We start from the raw sequence: 26,384 nt of genomic DNA on the forward strand, positions 1-26,384 counted from the left end.
AGATTGATTTGATGAACATGAAAGTGAAGTTGAACATCTCCCATGGCCTGCAGTCACCAGATCTAAATATTATTGAGCCACTTTGGGGTGTTTGGAGGAGCGAGTCAGGAAACGTTTTCCTCCACCAGTATCACGTAGTGACCTGGCCACTATCCTGCAAGAAGAATGGCTTAAAATCCCTCTGACCACTGTGCAGGACTTGTATATGTCATTCCCAAGATGAATTGATGCTGTATTGGCCGCAAAAGGAGGCCCTACACCATACTAATAAATTATTGTGGTCTAAAACCAGGTGTTTCAGTTTCATTGTCATATATATATATATATATATATATATATATATATATATATATTGTAAATAAAATATGAATTTATTTTAAGGGTTTTTATACATTTCTAGTAGGGCTACCAATGAATTTGTCCGTGGGTGAAAGGATTTTATTTAGTTAAAGGCATTGCTTAAGCTGCCCTGTTTAGGCTTGTTTCTTGTGAAATATAGCTTTGAAAGAGAAGAAAATCATTTCACATGGTTAAATGCTTACTCTTACACGACGCTCTGCGTGGCGTCTCAGGCATGTTTGAAAGTAGTTCAATTTAAAAGCACATCTATGCCTATCTAGTGATGTGGCTGATCACAGCTAAGAAAACCTGACTTTTTGTCTGCTTTAAAGATCCAAAGGAAGAGCTCAAAGAGAGCAAATGAAAATGTGACTTTGACACAGTGGCAGTTGAATACGTCTGGGTGGCTGCCTCCTCCCGCTGTTCTCACAGCGTGATCAGTTCTCTGCTGCTTTATATGTCAGCTACATGCTACAGTCCTAGCATCTGAAGGGCTCTCACCACCATGAAGAGCCGACTGGCTCTGAGAGGGGAGCAGGAGCATTAAGTCCTCCACCTGTCAGTCAATCCCAAAAGCTGTCAGTTAAGTTTATCGATACACACTGGGGTGTTTGTCCGAACACTGAAGCATGGATCAATGCGTCAGGACACCTCCCATAAAACTGATTTATCAAGCTGACGATGGCTCTGACAATAAACCTGCCAAATAGATATGTTGGTTCACACCCACTCAGATGCTGCATCACAGGCTAGCCAAGTGAACACACACACACACACACACCCCACCAACCCCCCACCCACCCACTCACACACACACACACACACACACACAAAACCATTTCAATTGAATGATCCCTACTTATGTCGATGACCCTAAATGTAATCAACTAATACTCAACCCTAATCCCAACGCAGCCTACATCCAAACTTAAACTTGAGTTAGCATTTTCCAGTATCCTTTCCCTGACCATCAAAGCTAATGTTTTACTCCAATGTTTTAATGCCCTCCAGGATAATCTCGTTTTAACCCCAACCATGTCATAAATTTAAAAGATCTGGGTTCCATCATTTTTATCCTTACGAAGCTGTCAGGCCTAAAGACCGAGAGCGTTCTATTTCCCATCGAAACAAGTCAGCCACGGACGTGATGTGTCTGTGTGTCTGGGCAGGTAATTCTATCAGCTGGATGGGAAACATTGGATCACTGCCCTCAGATCCCACTCAGCCCCCTGCTCCCAGACCCTCTCCACTGGTTCAGAAGGACGAGCTGCTGAGCAGTAATCACCTGCCTGAGCTCAACAACGATGTGAGTATATCAGAGGTCATCATGTCCACATTTGAAATCAGTTATATTGCTAGGATCATAGAGTCCAGTTAAACCAACTCTGATTCCAGAATACCAGGGCTGTAAATCCTTAAAAACATAATTTGTGCTTAAAGAAAAGGTGTGCAGATTAGAAAACTCCAGTTCAGGTTTAACCAATACAAGAATGTTTTTGTTTTTTGGATGGAGTAAATTTAACTTCTGATTTTATCTGTGTGGTTCACAAGCTATGAACTACTCGACTGGAATGAATGTACTGTGGCTTATAAAAGCATTCATTCCACTGTTGGGCAATAATAGTTTGGTTCAGCTGTGAATAACTGAATAAGTGTCAGGGCAATTATTAACAGTGTTAGTGATTTTTTATCTAAATTACCAAGACAGAGATGATAAGGAATTAATAGCCAAACAGCTCAGTTATTGTCAGTTATTGTTTTATGAATACCTACCTGATGAGTTGTGGTATTATAGAACAAGATGAAGGAGGGAATTCATGCACTGGTGATTCTCAAACCATACGTCCTGCACACATATACAGAATAAAAACAACATCTCCAAAATACTAGAATTTATTAACAAAATACTTAAACTTCTTGTTAATATACATCTGTCAAGAAACTCTTTAACTTGGCTTGTAATGGTCAACTAAACTGCAACGCAAAAGGAGAGAAGAATAATAAGAAAACTTAACAACTAGAATATAAATAATAAAAGGACAGATGAGAATAAAACTGAAATACAAATAACTGTGGTTTCACTGTCATCTTCTTCTGACAGCGTAGAAAACCGCTTCGTCGAAATAATCACAAACATCGTCTCCTCTTGGGGAATCTATGACCAGACTCTTTCTGCTGGAGCTCAGACAGCCAGGTTTAGTGGTTAGTTTTATTTTCAGCTGGTGTACAGCAGTTATTCTGAAAGCAGACCGTACTTTATTTTGGATCCGAGTTTCTCCTTTGAAGATTTTACTCAGCCAAAGAGATCAAGATGTTCACACGTGTCCCCCAGTGCCACGGTTGCTGCTCATGCTTGAATGATGTCACAGGATTCCAGTGGTTGGGGAATCCCCCCTCCTTCATAGGAGCTTTGTCATGTTTCACCCACAAACTTTAACGTATTTTATGTGATACACCAACACAAAACATAACTGTGAAATGGAAGGAAAATGAAAGAAGGTTTTTAATTTGTTTTTACAGATAAAAATCTGAAAAGTGTGGCTTGCATTTGTAGTCAACCATCTTTACACCCCTAAATAAAATAGATGTTGTACAATTAAAGGCCTTCAGAAGTCCACCTTTGTGCAATCTAATCTAAAGCCTCAATGGTTCTGAGAGAACATCAGAGAACAAACAGCATTATGAAGACGAAGGAATCCAGCAGACAGGTCAGAGAGAAGGTTGTGGAAGAGTTTAAAGCAGGGTTAGGTTATAAACAATATCCTAAACTTTAAATATCACACAGAACTGTGTTCAATTCATCATCTGAGAATGGAAAAGAAGATGGACCAAATGCAAACCTATGGCCACCCACCTAAACAGGCCAGGCAAATGGCGTATAGTGTATAGCTCACCTCATCAAGTCCCCAGAGACCCCAAAGCATTTTAATTCAATTCAATTCAATTCAGTTTATTTATATAGCGCCAATTCACAACACATGTCGTCTCAAGGCACTTCACAAAAGTCAGGTACATACATTCCAATTAATCCTAATCATTGAACAGTGCAGTCAGATTCAGTTATTTATTCAAATTGGATAAAAAATGTTTCTCTCTAAGGAAACCCAGCAGATTGCATCCAGTCAGTGACTTACAGCATTCACTCCTCCCGAATAAGCATGTAGAGACAGTGGACAGTCACTGGCGTTGACCTTTCAACAATCCCTCATACTCAGCATGCATGTAGCGACAGTGGAGAGGAAAAACTCCCTTTTAACAGGAAGAAACCTCCAGCAGAACCAGGCTCAGTGTGAGCGGCCATCTGCCACGACCGACTGGGGGTTTGAGAGAACAGAGCAGAGACAGAAAAGAACACAGAAGCACAGACCCAGGAGTCCTTTCTATTGGAAGGAAAAGTAAATGTTAATGGATGTAGCTCCTTTAGTTGTTGAATCTCATAAGAAAGAACAGATAAACTCTGAGCCAGTTTTCAAGGTTAGAGTCTGAAAGAGAGCACATAGAGTTAGTCACAGTAAAAGTTCAGTCAATTGCCATGTCTAGGAGAGAGAAAGGGTTTTACAGTACAATCAGTCATCCACCCATTCATTCATAACTGACAGTGGTAAGCTACATTGAGCCCCAGCAAGGCTGCAATACACTCTGGCTGTAGACACATTTTACCAAGCCCTCTGACCACCATCAGCAGGCAAGGCGGGTGAAGTGTCTTGCCCAAGGACTCATTGACTGAGACAGACTAAGCAGGGGGTTTGAACCAGCAACCCACCGGTTACAGAGCAAAAACCCTAACACTGTTGCCACCGCCGCCCAAGGCAAGGGGATCATAAATCAGAGAAATGGCCAAGATGCCCATGGTAGCTCTGGAGGTGCTATAAACTCATGCGGGAGAATCTGTTGGCAAGAAAACTGCTAGTTGTGTGTGAGAGCCATAAGAGGTTCTGTCAACGTCTGCCACAAACCATGCAGCAAACATGTGGAAGATGGTGCTCTAGGAAAAAAATCTTAACTTTTTAGTCTACATACAAAACATCAAGGTGAAGCATCATGCTGTGGGGAAGATTTTCTTCAGCAGGGACAGAGTCAGATTTGATGGAGCTAAATGCAGAAAGGTCCTGTGATAAAACCTGTGAGTCTGGAAAAGACTAGCCTATCTGGGCAGAGGTTCACCTTCCTGCAGGACAGGAACCCTAAATGCCAGCCAGAGCTACTATGGAATTTTTTAGACCAAATCATCTTCATGTGTTGGAATTGTCCAGTCAAAGCCGAGACCTAAATCCAGACAAGCGACAAAGACAAGTGAAAAATACTGCCTCACAAATGCTCCATCCAATCTGAGTTACTTTGAGACTATAGGGGAAAAAAGTGGACATTTAAAACTGCTAGAGATATAGTCCAAAACTGTATGTGCAGCAAAGGTGGTTCTACAAAATATTGATTGAGGGGGGCTGAATAGAAATGCATGCCACCCTTTCAGATTTGTATTCGTTAAAAAAATGAAAGCCATGAATAAGTTCCCTTCCACTTTACAATTATGCACTAGTTTGTGTATGACTATCAGAGGGGGTCTCAAAACTCCACTCCTGGATCCTGGTACACAGAATGCCATTTGAAAAATCCTAGAGATCCTGAGTCAGTTGTTGGATATTATGTTTTGTGACAATTTTCAGCATGCACATTTGGGCGCATATTAGAACATAATATCGCAGGTATGAACCTCATCAAAGAGGTCAAATACAAAGAGGCATGGCAAATCAGGACAGGCCCAGGCAGAAAACAATAAGCTTTGATGGGTTTATTTTTAACATAAATAGAAATCATTTCTCCTATAGTCTACTGGTTGGCTTTGCTTCTCCTACAAAAGGTAATTAAACTCCCAAACATGCTGGAAGGAATGTGAGATTAGTGATTTACATCAGGTTGCCAGAATGCCAATCATTTGATTTTCCCATTGAAAGTTGATTTTGTGTTAGTCAAGAAACAATCGTTCTAAGATTGACTTTGACTTTAAAACCAATAAGATTTCCTTAGTGTCTGGCTGACAGTTGAGTTTTGGCTCTTCAGTGTTTTGATTTCAGCCCTGTCTGCTCGGTGTCTGCCAGCCTGTTAATGTGCAAACTGTGGCGTGGGCACAAACACATGCTGAAGTGCAGCAGGAACACCTATGGTCTTTGAGCCCTGGCTCCTGGCTGCCCTTGTCCAGCTCTGATTGTACAACCTGGTCCAATCCAATAACTGGCCTGGCTCCTGCAACCACAATCTGCCATGGCTCCCGACTCTCCGGCTCCCAGCTTGCCACGCTGCCAGAGATAATCTGGGCCGGCAGTCTTGAGGGAATTCCAACTTTGCTCCAATCGCTCGCTTTCTCTTCTTGTCTTGGTCTGTCTGTGTCTCTCTCCCAGTGAGCAGATTAGATGAGGTGTTTGTTGGAAGGGCTGATTCATTAGTATGAATTTATTCATACCCATATGTCACCTGCCTGTTTTTCTTTCTCTCCTGAAATCCTCTTCCTCTTCCTTCCTCAATTCCTTTATCCTCCTTTCAGTTTTAGCACTCATTTACCATTGTCTTTCATTTTGTTTTCTTTTTCCATTTCCTCAAGCCTCCAGTGGATATACCTGTTCCTCATCACTTCATCAGGCTGTCACTAAGATGCTCATTTTGTCTCTTTGAAAAGCTCCATTCAATAAATTGAGTTTTTGCAGGAATTTAAAGTTTGAAGCGTTTCAAATTAGAAGCATTTCAACTTTTCTTTGCTATAAATGTTACATTTTCACAGTGGATACAGATACGTTGTATTCTCATTTTGAATTCTAATGTTCTAAGAATTTTCTCTTTTACAGATAAATGTGTTTTTGTTTCCCCTTTTTAAAAGGATACATAAAATACTGAAGAAAATGTTTTTCTCTTAGTATTCATAATACAATGAATTGCGGTATTTCACATTCAAAAGATTCAGAAAGACTTCAGAATTTTTTTATTGTCTAAAATGAAATCAGAATAATCTTTTCCCAGTTTTAGGTGTATTACTGATCTAAGAGAAAAAGAGTTTTGTTTTTTTTTAGAATTGAAAGTTTTCATTAATTTCTGCAGTATTTGGTGGAATTATCTTTCAACTGTATGACGACTCAGACATTTTGGGCTTCCTCAGCCTTTAACAATAGCTTGCTGGATTTATTTGTCCATACCTCCTGACAGAACTGGTGGAACTGAGTCAGGTTTATAAAACTTGCTATACAAACCCAACTTGTTTAGCTCTGCCCACACATTTTCTATTGGGCAGAGATCAGGGCTTTGTGATGGCTACTCCAATACATTGAGTCTGTTGTTCTTGAGCACTTTTCTAACAAATTTAAAAGAATGCTTAAAGTAATTGTCCAGAAATACCTATTTTTCCTAAGCTTTAACACCATGGCCAATATTTTGAGATGTTGCCTCAAGATTTCCACATAATGGTCTTTTGTCATGACGCCATCTATCTTGTTAAGGGCACCTGTCCATTCAGGAACCAAACCACGACATATGTCTTTACTTGACGCTCACTGGCCTATTTATGTCTTCTTTAATTGTCTGAGCAGATGTTAAACAGCAACAATCGAATCAAACAACCAAAGTCAGACATAGAGCCAGCATGAAACCATCCACCAGTGTGTTTCACTGAAATAGACAGAGAGGTACATAACCAACAATACCTTGCATGCGCCTTGAGCTGCTCCAGATGTTTTTGCATATCATTGAAAATAAACATCTGGGCATCCCCAACACTAACAACAGGCACAATGCTGCACTAACTTCTTTCCATCAAGGTTGTGATCAAAAGGAACACATCTAATTCAAGCTGCAAACTAAACTTTCTAAAGTCGGCCAAATAATGAAATGTATTTATTTATATCATAGCATAGTATATACTATAGCATACCAATGACCACAACCTTTTTAAGCCAAGTGAGTGGTTCAATACACCAAGACAGGAAGAAAAAACAAAGTGTCATTTAAATAATGAAGATTTAAACACGAGACAAGCATGTGTCTCTTGGATGATGTTCCCTTTAAACTTCACCACAGAATCCCCCACCCATCCAGATCTGGGTAGGAATGACCATTCTGACACTGAGTGAAAAAGCTCAAACTAGAGGCTGTAAAGCATTTGCATTATAATCTGTCGGCTGTGAAGTGTTTGTTTTTGCCACTGACATCTGGGTGAAAACAGAGATACACGTGTCCAAAATGTAACAGTTCGTGTTACAGTTTAGTGTTGCTTAGGGACAGGTTTCACTCTAAATTCCAGTGCAAAGCAATATGTTGCAAGTAGATATAAGTGTAAAAAGTTAAATTCACAGACATACTTACTTTCAGTATGTCCCGATCAGGGGTCATGTTAACCGAATATTTTCTACTTGTTTTAAACAGTGACAGAAAAATCTGATTGTCATCTGTCATCTTGACAGATTGCAATTCACATCCCTGACCACTTGGTGACGAGTTAGCATATTAATTAGTAGTTTACACTTGATGCATGACCTCGTTGGCTTCACTCCGAAACATGTCACAGTAGATGAGTGTCTGAAGTTTCTTCAAAAAGCCCAATAACTACGATGGTGTTCATAAAAGAGGTAAAAAAAAAAAAAGAGGGACTGATGCAGTGGAAGATGAAGAACAACCAAGTAATCAGGCCTGAGCAACTACGGAGCGAGCAAGCGGCAGCAAGGAAGTTAGGCGATAGTAAAGAGTTCAGAGGGAGCAGGAGTTCTGGCTGAGGAGGGAGGATGTTAAAAAAGCCAATATGAGAAACTGATTTGTCTGAGGATGCACAAACATGCAGAAATTAAAATGAATGAAAATAAATTATATTAAATGTTTAATTATTATAATTTTAAAGAATAAAGTGATGGGTAAAAATAGATTATGACAGGATTTTTTTTGACCCTGTCAGTCAAAAATTCTAGCCCAACCTTTGGTCCTGATTAGGATTTTTTTTTATCCTGAGCACTTGAGGAAAGACATTTAGATTTTCATTCAAATAAATTCTGTACATAAGCAGAGAAATAACACGCTATATTTTATCAGTGTTAAATGATGTTCATTAGTAGTGGGATTGTGCCCCACTTAACTTACTCACCTACTATGTTTGAGAAGCTGCAGAAGACACCCCTATCTGTATTCCTGACGTCTTTCTCCTGCTGAAAATGTTCTCCCTCGGAGCACTTTGTTGAAATGCTATGCAAACATTAGTATGACTTGTTGATAATTAAGTTCATAGACTAAACCTACTTCATAAATTCTGTGCTTTGTTTTAAACATTGTAAAATGTCATAGAAAAAAAATCCCCCAGTCGGTCGTGGCAGATGGCCGCTCACACTGAGCCTTGTTCTGGTTCTGCTGGAGGTTTCTTCCTGTTCAAATGGAGTTTTTCCTCTCCACTGTCGCTACATGCATGCTCAGTATGAGGGACTGCTGCAAAGTCAATGCAAACACTTGTCCACTGTCTCTACATGCTCATCCAGGAGGAGTGAATGCTGCAAGTCACTGGCTTGATGCAATCTGCTGGGTTTGCTTATATAGACAAACCTTTAAACCAATTTGAATAAATAACAGAATCTGACTGCACTGTTCAATGGTTAGGATTAATTGGAATGTATGAACCTGACTTAAAATCTGTATGATTCGAAGGAATTGACCTCGTAAAGTGTCTTGAGACGACGTGTGTTGGGAATTGGCGCTATATAAATAAAACTGAATTGAATTGAATTCAGCTGCTAATGTTCCAGCTCTGTTTGTGTACCTTTACAAGCTGAGATATATGAAGCCACTGGGCATAATGGGTCACATGACTCAGACAGTTTCATTGTAAAGAGTGAGAAGTGATGGTGATTCTTTGGGACAAAACAGATTTGTTAGATTAGGAGAACAATATGCGCAACCTAGAATAAATTTTTATAGGCTGTGCCAACTGACATAGGATGTCATGTCTTAAAATCGGCCTGTAAAAAATATACTGGTGGATTTTGCTGGAACAAGGGAGTGCTCTAAAAAGGTTATTGGTAATTAAATTTCCTCAGGGACTCTGACACTGATCATTTTAAAGGGACCCCGAGCAGGTACCTGGGATCAGTGTGGGGCATCTCCACTGTCAGGCAACTTGGAAATATTAAAGGTTAAGAACAACTATCACTGGATTCTAGTCTGCACGGTGTTGTGAACACTGTGTGTGAATTAGACATGCAACACTGATTTTCAGCAGTGAAATTGTAAAGCTATTTAAGCTGCTAAACACCGGTGCACCTTTCACTTACTCTGCCTGCATCCCAACAGGTGGTAGAGAGTGAGGAAGACGAGGAGTTAACACAGACGGTCGAAGAGGAGGAGAGTGATAAAGGTGGCCAGTTTGATGTCATCCCGCTCTACTCGGAAAGAGCTACGGTCTCCATCCTGGGTTCATCTGGAACAGGAGGGGCTGCATCCCTCAGCACCAGCCCTACTAAACCAGTACTGCTGTTCCTCCTGCTCCTAACTGCTGCCCTCAGCTGGGGGTAGAACAGTGGATATATAGATACATACACACACACACACACACACACACACACACATATACACACTCATACATGTACACACTCACATCAAATGGCTCTGCAAACAATCATTGTCTGATTGCTGAAAAGGTACAAGAAACAGAGGGAGGAAATGAACTTTGTCAGAAGCATCTTCTTGGTTCCTGAATCCCATCTTTGTTTCCTATTTTCACAGCAAACATGAAAAATGGCACTTTTATTTATTTGGCTCTGAATGAAGTCACAGTGTGGTGTCCACATGCTACCTCTAACCAGTAAGCACACTTAAACATTTATTTAATGTTAGCACACAGATAATAGTTTGTTTGTTTTAAGTGGCACTGGCAGGGTCTGAGATCAGCTGCTTCACATTAGCCCCTTAGCTTCAATTACACATCTGAAATGTGCTGATGCATAAGCAAGTAGCCAAAATAGAGTGTTCACAAAATGTCCACCACCAGCACTACCAATTTGTAAAAACATGACACATCATTAAAAGTGAACCCAGTGGTTTTTATGGTCTTTCAGAACTAATATGTGAAAAAGGGAAATGCTTAAAAATAGCTAGAACTGCTGAAAGGTTTACCATGGAACACTGTTTATTCAGTGTTATCAGTAAATCTTACAAACTTCCTCTGATTTTGACGTAATTATCATTCAGTTTCACTAGTTAAATGCTGTGAAATCGTCTTACATTATGGCTAGAATACTAGATTTTAATCCTGACTGGAGTTCTCTCTCCACTCTGCTCCGCTCCTTTCGCCCCAAAAGCAGGAGAACATGGAGGTTTACATCACTAAAATCCCTTTAGAATTTCTTACAGCTACACCTTTCTGTGGACTTTGTAGTGACTCTAAATAAGTTATAAAGCGTGATCCCTGTGAGAAAATGATTAGGTATAGTTTTATTGTTGAAAATTATCTTTATTGTCACAAAGAGTGCCTCTCCTTTAAAGTCAGTGAATGAGCAGCAGTGGGAGGAGTTACCTGTTCACTAACTGTGGACACAATACCCAGTTTTGACCTCAACAATGGAAGCAATCACAATGAATCAGCCAGGATGATGAAACCCTGCAGGGAAAAGATTTCCGCGTCTCATATGTGCTTTAATGAGGTGACTTCTAAAAGCAACTAGTTTTACTGGGTTTATTTAGGGGTATCAGAGTAAAGGTGGTTGAATACAAACGCATGTGACAGTTTTGTATGATAGCTATAGTGGCCAGGGAGCACCAGCGAAAATGTAATGTGTGAAATAAAAATACAGGAAAAAAGGAGAGCTCATGAAGTAAGATGTCTTCATGTGTTTATAACACATTAATCCTACGGTGTTGAGTGCCACAGTGCAAACTGGTTAATTTAAACATATACAAATAAGATAGCAAGTGAGAAACTCTTAAAAGAATACTTTAATTGGTGCAAACTGGTTTAAGTGCTTAGATGTGAACACCCCACAGAGATAAAGGCCCCACAGCTTCAGTAAGAGTCTGTCTTTGTTTTTTTTCACTGTTTTAAATGACTGATGGGTGATTGTTGGTCCCCCCGGTTGAGACTTACCTTCTTGTATAGGTCACCCTAACTGTGACTGAGGGTTAATGCACATGAACTTTATCAAAGTGATATATTGGGTGCGGCTTACTCTCCAGCCAGCATGAGTGACAAATTACACTGTTGTCCCTTATTGTTTGATGAACAGAAGGTGGCAAGTTCATGTCGTGTGTGTTTGTGCACGAGAACACAAGCATCAAACAGCCAAAAGCCCTTTGTTATAATCTGAGTCTAGCACTTCATCATTCCCACCCACTTCAGCTCAGCTATACATGCTGCAAAAAAAGATGCGCACACACACATTTGCAAACACGCTGAACCCCGCCACCCCCACTTGTGTACGTTCAGCCGATGCAGCTCTTTCTCACTTTATTGCTCTACTGCTGTCCCCGTCGTCCTCCCAGGTGATGCAGGACCAGGGACCAAGCTGCTACAGGCACCGATATGAATTAAGCCGTCATAATAAAAACAATACACAAGAAACAATATGAGCTCTAAAATAAAATGGCAGAACAAATCAAATTGCTCCCCAGCAGGCAAAACACACGCATATACAGACTTGGAAAAAAAACACATGCTACTTCTGTCAAAGACTGAGACAAAGTAAAGAGAGTGGGAAAGAGAGATTTATGTAGGAGAAATTAATAATAAAATAAGGCCAAGTCTCTGTGTGGTCTTTGTGCATTTGATGTTTAACTTGTTTTTAGTTGGGAGGCTGATAATCAGTCCCTGACAACATCTCTTTATCATCTGACAGGCTCCTGTGGAGGGTGTAGGGTGGGAGGAGTGTGTGTGTGTGTGTGTTTGTGTGTAGGATAGGGAGGGGTGGTGGGTGTACATCAGGCAGATTTAGAAACAGTGCACTATAGCGAGAACAGAAAGGACCCTGGAGCACAAAAAAAAAGCAGAGAGAATCGCAGGCTCTTGATTTTCTATGTCTTATAAATCTTTTGCTGACACAATTTTTTTTCTCTTGTTCTTTTTCCTATTCCTGGGAAGCGGGTGAAATTAACTTCCATCTTACTGGTGGCAGTGACAGCAGAAGGCAAGAAGAAGGAGCAGGAACAGGGAAGTGGGAAAAAGGAGAGACATGACAGGAGTGTAAGAGGTGAAAGGAAATGACATGAAAAAGGAAAGAGTACAGAAACTTACAGGAAACAAGGTAGCAAGTGAATAAAATAAACAAAGGGAAACTATGAGGAAATTGAATTAATTCATTGATTTATTTATTAAAATTAAATCAAAGGTACTTGGTAGCTTAAGGGTGAGAAAACACCAGTACTACCATTTAATGATGAAGAAGACACAAAAAGGCAAAAAGAATAAGAAGCATACAGGACAAAACTAAATGAAAAAGTGCAAGAGAACAGAAAATTAAAAAGCACAGAGACCACAGATGATGCTTTAGGCCAAATAAAAGAGGAAAAAACTAATAAAGAAGGAAAATGTGCATAAACAATTCGCAATATTATGACTTTATTCTCATAATTAAATCAAATATCTCTCAATCTGGACCTCTCAGTCCCTCTCATAAAGGTTTGTTACAATTGTTAAAATTAAGTATTTTCTTTTCACTTTCAATTTAAATTTTTTTTCCTCCACTTCAGACCTAAACAAATTTTTTTTTTTTTGTTGTTTATGTTATGTTTTGTTTATTTTTTTTTTCTCATGAGAACCTCAGATTTTTTTTTCAGTACAAAAAAAAACAACCAAACAAAATATGCAATGTCTTTCAAACATTTGTGGGATACTAGGGGGTATAATGTATTATATAATATAAATAGTGGGATGAGGTTATTACAGTTTTCAATAATTTCACCTGACTACTGAAAACGTAATATATATTGTTAAAAGATAAATAAATAAATAAAGGTACACTTTTGATTCAGAGAATAATAGTTAGTTAGTTAAACTCCTGGAATATTGATCTGGTCAGTTCAGTAGTAGAGTTTTTTTTTTTTTTTATCAGTTTCACCTGTTTTGGTGTAAATAAAATTAACAACAGGTGAAATAAAGAGGCAACAATGAGGTGACCTCAAGAATAGGAATCGATGGCAGGTGGAGGCCGCAGACATTTTCTCCCTCCACATTTTTTACTGGTTTCAGTAGTTTTGCATTTGACCAGGGTCAGTGTCACCACTGGTAACATGAGACAATACTGGGACCCTACAGAGGTTGCAAAGGCAGCCCAACTTCACCAGGATAGTACAGTAATACGCACCATTGCCTGAAGGTTTGCTTTGTCTCCCAGCACAGTCTCAAGAGCATGGAAGAGATTCCAAGAGACAGGAAGTTACTCTAGGAGAGCTGGACAGAGCCATTGGAGGTTCGTAACCCATCAGCTAGACTGGTATCTGCTCCTTGGTGCCAGTAAGAACAGGATGAGTACCACCAGAGCCCAACAAAGTGACCTCCAGTGGGCCACTGGTATTAATGTCTCTGAACAAACCATTAGAAACAGACTAGAACAGGGTCCTCTAGTAGGCCCTCTGCTCACAGCCAAGCATTGTAGAGCTCGAATGGCATTTGCCTGAGAACATGGGAGTTGACAGGGGCTGCACTCGCACCCTGTTATTTTCACCACCAGGTTCACTTTGAGCTCATGTGACAGACATGAAAAGGTCTGGAGAACATGTGGTGAATGTTATGCTGCCTTCACATTGTTCAGCATGATCGTTTGGTGGTGGGTGAGTGTTAATCTGGGGAAGGCATATCCATGAAGGGATGCACATAACTGTACAGGATAAACAATTAGACCTTGACTGCACCTAGGTATCGGTATGAAATCCTTAGACCCATTGGTAGACCCTTTGCCGGTATCATAGGTCCTGGGTTCCTCCTGGTACATTATAACACCTAGCCTCATGTGGCAAAAGTAGACATTTCCTGGAGGATGAAGGACCGTTGACTGGCCTCCACGCTTTTCTGACCTAAATCCAATAAAACATCGTTGGGACATCATGTTTAGGTCCAACCACCGCTGCCAGGTTGCACCTCAGGCTCTCCAGGAGCTCAGTGATGCCCTGGTCAGGATCTGGGAGGAGACACCCCAGGACACTATCCATCATCTCATAAAGATCATGTCCCTATGTTGTCAGACATGCATACAAGCATCTGGGGACCATACGAACCACAAAGTACCATTTTAAGTTGCTTCAGCAAAGAGGACCAAACTGCCACATCAGATTGTTTGTTAAAATTCCTCTGTGACTTTGGATTAAGCCCTCTGTGTGTTGATCATTTTCATCAAATGATGTAGCATCATTTAGTTCCTAACACATTACCCGTTCTGCCTGTGTGTGGATATACAGCATAACTTTTTTTTTCCAGTTGAGATGTATTTTCACAGTTGTATAAATTTGTTTTTCAATTTTACCCCATCAAATCTTTTCAACAGCTATACATAGTTTTTTCTTTCTTTGTATGCCCTTTTTCTCATAACATGTCATATATTTTGTCTGTCTTGATGGCACAAACATTCACTCAGAGGCAAAATATATTCTGAACAACATCCACAGGCTTAGATTTTTTTTAGGTATCCAATGGAGAATCATCTTAATGTCAGGATTGCTGTATATCAAAAACGTGGTTAAAATGGGAATTAGTGGGACTGAATTGGTCTCTGAGGGTAAAGAGTGTAGGCATATCTGTTAATCTCCCATTATATACACCACGCAATAGAGCCAATAGTGGAATTTAAAAAAACTTAAAAGTAAAAATCAAACCCTTACCGAACTTCACACAATTAGCCTCTAAAATGACATATAGAAGAATTGTTTTCAAAGAGATGTTTGGGCTTCAAGGTACCTTGAGGGCTAAAAGACAAGACAGCAGGTTCTATTGAATAAAAAGGAATAAAATACCAGTATAAACAAGTAAAATAAAGTGAGGAGAGGATAAACAGAAAGAATAATGGAGGAAAGGCAAACAAAGAAGAAGAGGAAGAAAAAGTTTGTTTTGTAAAGCCAGGAAGGAAAGACTATAAAGGAATGAAAGGATGAGGGCAGAGACTGAGAGGGGCAGGTCAGGTTCTTTAACCGTTTTTTCTTTTCCTTCGGGCCCTGTGTTAGGTCCAGGTGCTGAGGAACACATCCAGTCTGAAGGGCCTTTTTGACCCAACACAGCCCACAGACAAAGAGTTTGTCCATCACTGAAACCAATCTTTAAACAGAATGCAGAATTCTCCTAGGATTCTGCCCCCCACAATTTGACTTTACTTTGTTAAAAAGTGTTGACTTTGCTGTGATTTCAGAGGCAGAGAACATTGTTTGCTTGGACGTTAGAAATTCTAATTAACAAAGAGGCCAACAAAACAACACGTTTCACAATGGAAAAGATACATTACACACAGTCAGGTTTATTGTTGGATTTAGCTATTAAAATAGGTGCTTAGTTACTTAGAGAGAAACACATATCATATGGTTACCCGATCCCCTGTCTGTTGGCACTTCCTTCACGTAGTGGTTAAAATGAACTTGTTGGATTTAATCTGGTTTTATGTGTCATACAAACAGTTATCAATCCTGCTGCAGACATTGGCATAATTTATATTTAATGCTTAAGAAATAACCAAAATATAAAATATAATGGTAAATGTATCTGAATCCATCAAACTAGACATTTCAGTGGTTAATTTAGAATACCTTTTGAAAATGTGTCAATTAAGAAAATATTTCCAGTGGTGTGTGTTTGCAACTCATTCTTCATTATTTTAAGGGGTAGAAAGTTAAGCCCTTAGCCCTCTGTCTACTCCACAGAAACTATTAAAAGTGCCCTCCCCCTTAGAAATGGTGGGTTGAGAGAATGAGGAACAGGGGGATTCCAATATGATTACTGTGATTCTCACTCAAAACGGGGGCTGGAAGCATCACTCACACTGAAGTGAAGTTTTATCTAACAACCTGCCGATTATTTATATTTTGCATAAGTGGGCATACTCAGCATATTGTGCAGAATTGTAGCTGCAAAATATATGTTTCCTCATATGAAGATGAGTGCTTTTATTTACTTCCCCTGTATGAGGGACAGTCCTTTGACTCAGCTCTTTTGAACTAGCACTTCTCAAACAGGTTAAAGTCCGAAGTTACATCAAAACTTAGCATAAAGGTAAACAAACAGCGTGATATATTAAAGCTAAAAATATATGATTATGAAGTTATGAATTGCCTGCATCTCAAATTGCCTTTCATCCCTTTCCCTTGCACTGTTAGTAATAACCCAACATGCTGCACATTCACACTGCAGGCTAGGGTACCCAATTGTCTCTGTGGTGCAGGAAGAGGGCAAAGGGGATATTGCTTTTTAGCTCTACTAAGATTTGTTAGGAAACAGAAGGCTAAGAGGTGTTCTTGCAAATCCACATTGACAGAAGAAGAGGTATATTCTCTGTTAAAATCTGCACTGCAATCCCCCCAAAAAGCAAAGCAACAAAAAACACAACAAAGGCTACTTTGAACTGTTTTGGGGTGTTACAATTAAGCCAGAGTCATTAGAAGTATTATTTTAAATTTACCACCACAATGCTTTAGAGAGGCCCATCCAGAGTCCTAAATCTGAAAGAGCCGTGGAAACATGCAAAAAGCTGTCCAGAGCTTATAAAAAGGGTTTTGATGCCATAAAGCCAAAAAAGATTTTCTATTGATTATTGAAAACTACATAAATAATTTTTAACATGGACTTTTTTATTAAAACATAAATAAAAGCAGATAAATTCCTTTTTTGCAAACTTTATACTCCTGCATTGTTTTATCATCTTTTGAGAGATGTCTTTCTTGATTCCTATCATATTCAAACCTACTAGTTAAGTGAAAGTCATTTTAAATCTAAATCTGCCAGGGGTATGGATTATTTTAAGTTTAGCGATATGTTTGGTTGGATTTATCAAATCCCTAACATGTATTAAAAATAGTGAAATCATATCATATATGCATGGACCGGTTTGAAAATCTCACAGTCTGAAAGTCATTAGAATACCTTAGGTTGACGGTATGAAAGTATGTGCATGGAAATCTGAAACCAAAATGTTTAACATGGTCTAATTGCTTTTATGTAAACCAGAAAAGCATCAATTATTACTACCGCTGCTAAATTAATATAATTTATTTATTATTAAAATTGAAATGATCTCTAACATTTATTTAGTAGTATTTTATTTTGATACATAGCCTTAAATAAAACCACAGAATAACCACGTGCTAAAACAGTAGCACTTAAGGTAGAACAAACTGATTTTAGCTGGATAATTTGTCCTTCTATCAACCTGAGTAGAGCCTTCAGTAGGCTGCTTGAAAGCAATGCTGCTCATTTACTCTGAAATACCTCCTCTGAATTTGTCTTTGTTGTTGTGTACCAGCCTTTTGTTCAGACCAGCGGGGTGCAGTGACAGGTGGGGGAGGGGCTCTGTGGTCAATGCAGTCAAAGAAAACTCCAGTCACTCCAGCACTAACTCTGACATCTCGTTTAACACCATGAAAGTGTACTGTTACAACAACCATTCTGATGTCTGGTCTCATGTATAGCACAGTATTTTGTTTGCTAGTCAAAGCTCCACAAGCTTACTGGACGGTTGAGCTGCAACAGAAATCCATGCCATCCTGCTCTCTTAGCAACCCATTCAGGTTCTGGTCATTTCCCCCCTTTGCCTTTCAGATCTTTGTAGTTGTGATCATTTTGTTCCCTCCCGGGGGACGTTCACATCCACTCTGACAACCAATGGTTTGCACTATGGTCCTCCCATAGTCCAAAAAAGGATCAGAACCAAAATAAATCAACAAAGTCTTAAGATAACTTTATCTTTTTTGTCAATTCATCTTCTTATCTAAAAAGAAAGATAAAGTTTATGGGTATTAAATGGTTTGGTGCAGGTATGAGATGGAAATAGAAGCACGGACTGGGAAAGTGGTGAATTGGCCCATGGCTGCTCTGTCGTTCTTTTGTTAAACCTATCACACTTCTACATTTATATTGATCAGAGTATCACTGATTAGATCCACTGCTACACTAGCCTTGTTTTATTCTTAGCAGAAACTAGGAGCTGCACAATCACTTCCACAGCGCTAACTTCCTAAACTCCTTCAGAGGTGAACATCACTGCCTTGTTCGAAGGTTTCTCCTTTTTATTTGGCAGTATATACATGCTGTATAGTTTCCTCTGCCCTCCATCCTTCCATTACATAGATTAAGATAGCAGGGTCACTACCTACCTGACCTCCTACCACCCAGTAGCGGGGGTTAATTGAGATCAGCAGGGGAAAACACGTCTGATTGACATGGCCGGCGGGGACCGGGGCAATGGCCTTTTACTGAGGCCTGTTGTTCATTTTAATTGTTGTCTCAGCTCTTTGTCGTCAGAGCAGAGACCCGGGGGCAGGAAGACAAGAGGGATGGACAGGGGGAGAATAGACGGCAGCAGAAGGAGTGGACACTGGTGATTTACATTAACATGTAGTGAAATAAACAAGCAGGGAAGTCAAGCGTTAAATCAACTAAGAGAGAGAGAGAGAGACGGAAAGAAAGCCTCCAGGGTGAGAGGGGAACCGAGAAAGATAATGTGTGTGTGCTCTGATACAAACTCTCTACTTTATTGTTCTATTAGCACGCACTGGATTTACATGCAGAAAGGTGCATGCACACACACACACACACACACACACACACACACCCTGTCAGATTTGAACGTTTAGAGTCTCTGTTTTCTCTCTTCAGTATTTTAGTATTCTAATCCATCACTGGCCTGACATGGGGATGCTGTCTCCCTCTCTCTCGATGCTGCTGCACATACTCGGCATCCAAACGGAAGATAAAGGCAGAGCAGGGAGAAAAACAAACTCCACTGCAGAGAGAGCTTTATCCAGACAGATAAAGCGGTGGAATAAAGCGGTGACAGAGAGATACAGTGGAAGTGAAGGATGTGGAAGGACAGAAGAAAAAGGAAGTAAGCAACTGAAGTGGGAAAGAATGAGTGCAACGGTGGAAATGAAAGTGGGGAAAACGTAGAAAGGGTAGAAAATAAAGGCAGAAAGAAAGGACGGGTATGAGAGCAAGAGATAGAGTTGTGTTTGTATGCGTGAATATGTCGCACACACATTCACGCGATGTGTGTGTGTGTGTGTGTGTGTGTTGCAATGAGTTGTGGCTGAAGCCTGAACCTCCCTGCTCCATTTCACACTCTGTAGGTCCTGACGCATCAGTGCTGGAAGACACACATACTGTCAGCCACACACCCACACACATTCAGGATGCATCCTTCTTTTTCGATTTCTGATTGACAAAAACACACTTGTTTGCTATAATTTTTAAATCATTCATATGAATAAGCACAGAAGCACAAACACACAGTCATGTCTGCTGAACCTTACCCCATTAGCCCTTCCATCTCCATGTTCTCTGTTCATTCTGTTGATTTCAGGAACATTAAAGAAAAAGTTCCCTCTAAAATGTTTTTTTAAGGCGCTTTGGTGTCTGCTTGTGTTCAGAGCTGCTGAAGCGCATTCTGTTAATTTCAGAACAATAAGGCACCCTGAGCATTACAAATGCATAATAGATTTAATATATTTTAGTTTTTTTTGTGTTCCTGCCATAAAGTTTCTTTTCTCAGACTGTCAGTTTCCCTTGAAATGTCACTCAGTTACTGTGCAGAACAGGAGGTAAATGTTCCTTTGTCTACAGATTTTTGTTTTCTCACTATATACTTTTTGTAAATTTTTCTTAAAAAAATAAATAAACTTTGGCATGATTTATAATTTGTGGACATTTTGGTAAAGTGTCCCATAAAAACACCATGAATTATGTTTAATTAAGCCTGTAACAGCATGTGTGTTTTAACCATTGGGTGATTCTAAAGCCATGAAAACACAATTTGCCAGAGTTTCAAAGGTTAGTTTGGATTTTTTGAAGTGAGGTTCAATGAACTTACTGGTAATAGTTCCATTAGCTGTTGTAGAAATATATCCCTGTGAGCTTGTTGAAAATGTAAATAAATGATCATGCTAGTGGAAGCTAGCAGGTGGTCAGGCCTACAGCGTCTGTTTTAGCTGATTTTAGGATATTAAAACAACTCAAACTGAAAATGTTAATATCAATGGGATTAACAATATGTTAGCAGATATTTACAGTTTACAATTTCACAAGAAACCGTTGTTAAGTTTGGTGCTGTTTTATTCAGATGAACATATTTAGCTTGGTTGAGCTTGCCGACTGCATCAATTCGCCAGATCAGCTGTGACTTAACAGTCCATCCAACTTCGCTAAGAACTGAGTAACACTTTAGATTTTGTGTGAGACTGAGAGTTGTGCAGCAGCATTAAATATTTGTTCCTGTGCTTTATAGGTGTCGTAGTTGTTTAAAATTATACCAGTGGATTGATGATCCGCTGATCAACCAAACCAGCTGATGGGACATATTGATATAGCAAATATCTGATTCTGAGGATGTATGTACTTTCTAACAAGCTCACATGTCATCATGCAAGAGAATAATTACTGACGATAACATCACAGAACCTTAAAAAAAACTCCAAACTAACTACTTAAATAAAATGTAAATATCCTCTAGCTGCTTATGTTTGAAAACAGAAATACAAAATGTTTTTTATGTTCTGCTAAAATATCTTATATTGAAGCCCTATTAATTATTATGTGGCTCTAATAGTACAGTCTTCATTTATTGTTATATTGATTTTGATACATAGTCAAACATATTCGAAGTGAGAAAATAGTGGTTAGGAATTTTGTTTGAGATCAGAGTAAGCTGTTTTATGTACAGGACAACGATATTCAAACCATTATTTATTTATTGACATCTTCTAGATAAAGGTTAAAATTCTAATTTAGTCCCGAGAAGGGAGATGAAAGATGAAAGATATTGGGATTTGGGTGGAAGAGCTAAAAATTAGGGAATTTAGCAGCAGTATGTAAGTACGTAGAGTTGTATTAGAGGGGAAGCAAGTCACTTTTCTTCCATTCTGGTCTTTGTGAAGTAACTATAATAACTAACACGGTGACATTAGAAGGTTAAGTAGCCAGGTTATCTGCCCTGGCCTGCAGTAGGCTGTTTTTCAGACATGGTAACTCTTCCAGCTTTTGCATTGGTATCAAAACAGGATTACTTATAAGCTGAGATTGACTTCTATCTTTAATACAAAACCTGTCAGATGTACAGTAGAAACAAGTGTTTTGAACATTAGGGGCACGTAAGTCAATTTATTTAAGTTACATTTAGATTCTATCCTATTACAAACAGTCCAATTTAATCCAATTAAAAAGTAGTTCCATACTATCAGATTCAGGCTTTTGACTGTCTAGGGAAACCTGAAATCTTTCCTATGAAGCAGTTCATTCTAAACAAGCACAGACCAACAGTGGAGTGAAACCGCTCACTGTTAACAGGAAGAAACCTCAAGGCTCAGGATGATCAATGGGCCTTGACCAGCTGGGTGCTGAGAGGACAGGACTGAGTCATAGATAAACAAACCAAGCCAAAATTGTGCAGGATAGTGAACCCTGATGATAATAGTGAGGAGACTGGTCTAACTACAGTATGTAGAGAAAAAGTGTTAGAAAAAATTATGCATTCTTGGAAAATTTCTCCACAGGACATCATTCAGATCTGTAAACATCAGACAGATCCAATTCAAATCGAATATTATGTTTATGATGTTTTTTTCTACGAGATATAAGTCATTATTCATAGACAGCTGGCCCTCGATGTAGCGTCTTTTCCCCAAACAACATCCATTGTGGATATAAGTCACAATAAGCGCCTTAAAAAAATGAAATGAATAATTGCTTTACCTAAGAATGATGTAAAAACCAACTTTAAAGTTTATCATTAATTATTAGTCATTACTACTCATACTGTAGCAATACTGTAGCAGTAAAAACAGAGAATGTATTGTGACCTGTATTTGTTATAAATGAAATATCTTTTGTGTTAAATCGTTTATCAGTGTGTTACGGTTCTGTTCCGGGTCAGTTCTGAATGTCATCCCATCTGTCAGAAATACAACACTTCATCATGCATATTTCAGTTCAATGAAACAGCAGTTTAAGGTATCTAACAAGCACGTTTTATTATTAATTCTGACCAAGGTTTGTGTAAAAAGGGGATTGTGGGTTTTGTCTTGTCCTTTTACTGTTCATGCATTAGTATTTTTGGTGGTATATCGATATATTCTCACATCTATATGAGAATATTTATGCTGCTACAGGACCGGTCATCCCATGCTTACACTCTGAGTGGGATCAACTTTGGACATTTAAAAAGAAAGCAAAGGAAATGACGGGGACATCCTGGAAGATACTCCTCCAGGCCCATGGACACCTGATAAACCTCCTGAACTTTCTGAAAGACTCTCCTTCATTACACATGAATAGCTATTCCAGATATCTGCTTGCTGTTTTTGTCTCTTTAGCTGAATGTTTTTTTTCAGCTGTAACAGATGCACAATCCTTTTACTGTCTGCAATTCGTCGCCATGGATACCTGTGTCTCACCTAGGCTGCTGCACCCCGGGTGATCCCAAAAGGTAAATGGAGCTGAATGATCTTCGGAAGTCTTATTCTTTTCAATCCACCAACACCTGGTGAGGGCACGGCAGCCGTTTTCATGTTTTTCCCTCCCCGATTTGACTCACTGAGTGAAAGCCGTTCCTCCTCCTCCCCCAGCTCTTATCCCGGCAGGTGCCTGGCTGAATAGGACATCATCGCTGTGGAGATTGAGGCGGTGACACACACACACGCGCACACACACTAGCTCAAACAGTCGCAGATTCGGAAATGGGGCTGGCTTTCATGAGCGAGCGGCTGTGCAATCTGAAAAGTTGTCTCTCCAAACTGGAGACAGCTGTGTGGATGGAGCTGTCCCTGGAGGGGAACTCTGTAAAAATGGACAAATCTCCCCCTCTGTCACATTTTAACCTTTGCAAATTCTACACTAAAGTCATATCCCTGGACAGAAACTGTTCCATGTAAATTCTTTTAAGAACATTGACTGAGGCTGAAACCCACCACTCCACCCTCCACCCTAGCCCACTTCTGCCCTTGCTTCCTGCCTACAGCATGTCAGTGTACATCGTTGGAGTGAGGGAACCACAAAGCCCACGGGAGGGCTTTTCCCACTCTGTTCCATGTTAGTGTGTAATATTCTGACGCTCTATTGGGCCTGTGCTTTTTACCTGTTTGGACTGTCGATGATTGTTTTGTAAGCACATGAACCTCTGGTGGGCTGTCTGGCACACAAATAGGAAGTAAATTGAAAAACATAACATTCAAGCGCTGGCCCCAGTGACTAGAGATCAGTGGTTGGTTCTAAGCTGTATTGTTTTAAAACTTGGTATCTCAGTGGGCACATATGTGGCCTCGCATGAAATATTTCAATTTCCGATCATCCGGTGTCATTTTGCCCCGCTGAATGTGCCCAGAGGGAATATGAAGCACTCCATGCCTCCGCTGTATTCACCTGTGAATAATAAAATAAATGTACAAGCTGACCTTTCTTTACTTCAGGTTCTACTGTTGTTTTTTGAAATGATTTCTTTTACATAATGAAGCTTTTGTGCTGTTTATTTTTATCTTCTGCATATATTAGAACAGGAAGTAGGCATTAAAGTGCAGCAGAGAAATCTGCAAATATATGCTGCAGCAGGAGATGAAGAAAATGTATTAACATTGTCAAAATAACTAAAATCAACAGGTGGGACTGTTTGAGAGCCTATGGAGTTGATTTATATTATGGCATTACTAAAGAGCTAAGTTATAGATGTTTGCTTATGATTCTTCATTTATATGTAAGACACTCATCTGCCTTCACAAACATATGAATATGACTTAAAAGTCAGCGTCAAACTCTTTTTATTTGTCTCCCTGGGGAGAAATCTGCCTACTGCCATCTCTGATCCACCCCACGACTGCAGAATCATCCGAGTATTTCTGCAGATGACAGGAGTCTGTCTTGTACTGGAAGTCTGAGGTATACAGAGTGAAAAGGAATGGTGAGAGTACAGTCCCCTGTGGTGCTCCTGTGCTGCTGACTACCTGGTTAGACTCAACCCTTCAGTCTCACAAACTGTGGTCTGTTTGTCAGGTAGTCTTTAATCCAGGAGATTGTTGAGGCCTCCACCTGAGTCTTCTGGGGTTTCTGACAAAGCAAATCAGGTTGGATTGTGTTAAATGCACTGGAGAAATCAAAGAACATGATCCTCACAGTGCTACTGGCTTTGTCCAGATGACAGTGGGTTTGTTGAAGCAGGTGTATGATGGCATCTTCAACTCCAACTCCACAGCGATAAGCAAACTGAAGGGGGTCCTGATGGTTTACTGTTTGCTTACTCAGGTGGGCCAACAGGAGTCTCTCTAGGACCTTCACGATATGGGATGTCAGGGCAACAGGTCTATAGTCATTGAGGACTGATGGGTGAGTTTTCTTTGGTACTGGAACAAGACAGGAGGTCTTCCACAACACCGGAACCTTCTTCAGGGCCAGGCTAAGGTTGAAGAGGTGCTGCAGAATCCCTTTGGCTGGGTCCTTTGTAGGGCTTGGAGTTCATCCAACTTGTTTCCCAATGATCTCACATTGCTCATCACAATCGACGGAAGAGATGGTTTGAACTTCCTCCTTCTCTCTCTTCTCTTAGCTCCTGTTCTGCATCCACAGCGTCTCCTTTTCAACTCATCAGGGATCTGGGGTTGTAGTTGAAGTATTATTTGAGCTTTTGAGATATTAATCAGCTGCTCCCAGTTGTAAGAAACAACCCCGTTGCCATGGCAATGCATCATAACAAATGTCCAAAAATAGAAAGTATTAGGAAAAATCCTCCGGAGAGGACAGTTGTCCAAAAAAAAAAAAAAAAAAAAAAACCAACTGTATCTACCACAAGAGGAATAGTTCCCCAAAAAAGAATAAATCAGAATCAAAAGTAACAGAGCTACTCCAACCTGCTGCCACCTTGAGCGGCGCAATTCTAGAATAATACTAATAGAATTTAGAATAATAGAATTTGGTGACACAAAATATTTTTTTACTGTATAAACAAAACCCTCCCTTGGCATATTTTCACATTTAAACAACATATTCAAACTGATCCAGCTACGATTACCCTGCAATGACATAACGTTGCTGTCAATAAAGCAATGTGTTTTTAGTGACAAGGTTAAAGCATACACTGTCTTTATCACCACATGGAAAAGCTGCCGTAAAATGGTGATTTTTCACCTGCTAAGAAGTGATTTTACTATCTAGTTTGCAAATGAAGGATTTAATCTGCCTTATAATGTCTTTAGTTCTTTCCTATTAATTATATTATCAACATTAAAGCACAGTGAGTCTTTTGCATGATGTGCGATTACAGGCTGTGTGTGCTTGATCAGTTATGTGTGCATATTGCCATAATCAGGTTTGTGTGCATTCAGCAGATGATCTGACAGCGATGTTACGCTGGAATGATATTGAAGTGTTTCAAAGAGTTTCACCATAGGAAATATCATGGTTTTTGTTTGTGATTGGCTCCAAATTAGAGCTTAGATAATTCTACATAGAATACTCCATTCTCATCTATTTTTATTTTTTTTATTTTTGACAACCCAGATCTGTTGGCACATAGACAGAAGATTCTCTATCCCTGTCATCAGTCAGTCTATCTATGCCTCCTTCTGGCCAAAGTGACAGCAGATATTTTTGCGTCCCAGTTAGCACCTGCATTTCAAACGTGCTAAATCCATACACAAAAATTGCACCCGCAAACCGTTTCAGGCTTTGAAAGTCGCATTGCGGGTGGTAAGGAATGACATTTGCATATCCTCCCATGAATTTGCGCATTTGGGTCATTATTATATGTATTGCATATTCACGAAGGCAGACAGGCTAAAAAGTTTGTGCTCACAGTTCTGCTGATTTTGCACACGCAATCCAATTACCACCTCATTTGTAGATCAGGTTTGCTGACGCAAAAAGGTTTGAATGCTGT

The 26,384-nt window shown here is 39.7% G+C and overlaps 1 protein-coding gene across 1 annotated transcript in view; it reads left to right on the top strand.

Annotated features, from left to right (window-relative positions):
- Window positions 1-23,922, top strand: part of gfra3 (GDNF family receptor alpha 3) — a 110,514-nt gene extending 86,592 nt beyond the window's left edge. The window contains exons 7-8 of the mRNA XM_047353785.1: window positions 1,509-1,645; window positions 9,646-23,922. Coding sequence (XP_047209741.1) covers window positions 1,509-1,645; window positions 9,646-9,867 — 359 coding nt within the window. The 3' untranslated portion in view covers window positions 9,868-23,922. The remainder of the gene's footprint in view (window positions 1-1,508; window positions 1,646-9,645) is intronic.
- The last annotated feature ends 2,462 nt before the right edge of the window (window positions 23,923-26,384 follow it).

This window comes from Girardinichthys multiradiatus, chromosome 23 (assembly GCF_021462225.1).
Source record: "Girardinichthys multiradiatus isolate DD_20200921_A chromosome 23, DD_fGirMul_XY1, whole genome shotgun sequence".
Taxonomy (NCBI): Eukaryota; Metazoa; Chordata; class Actinopteri; order Cyprinodontiformes; family Goodeidae; genus Girardinichthys; species Girardinichthys multiradiatus.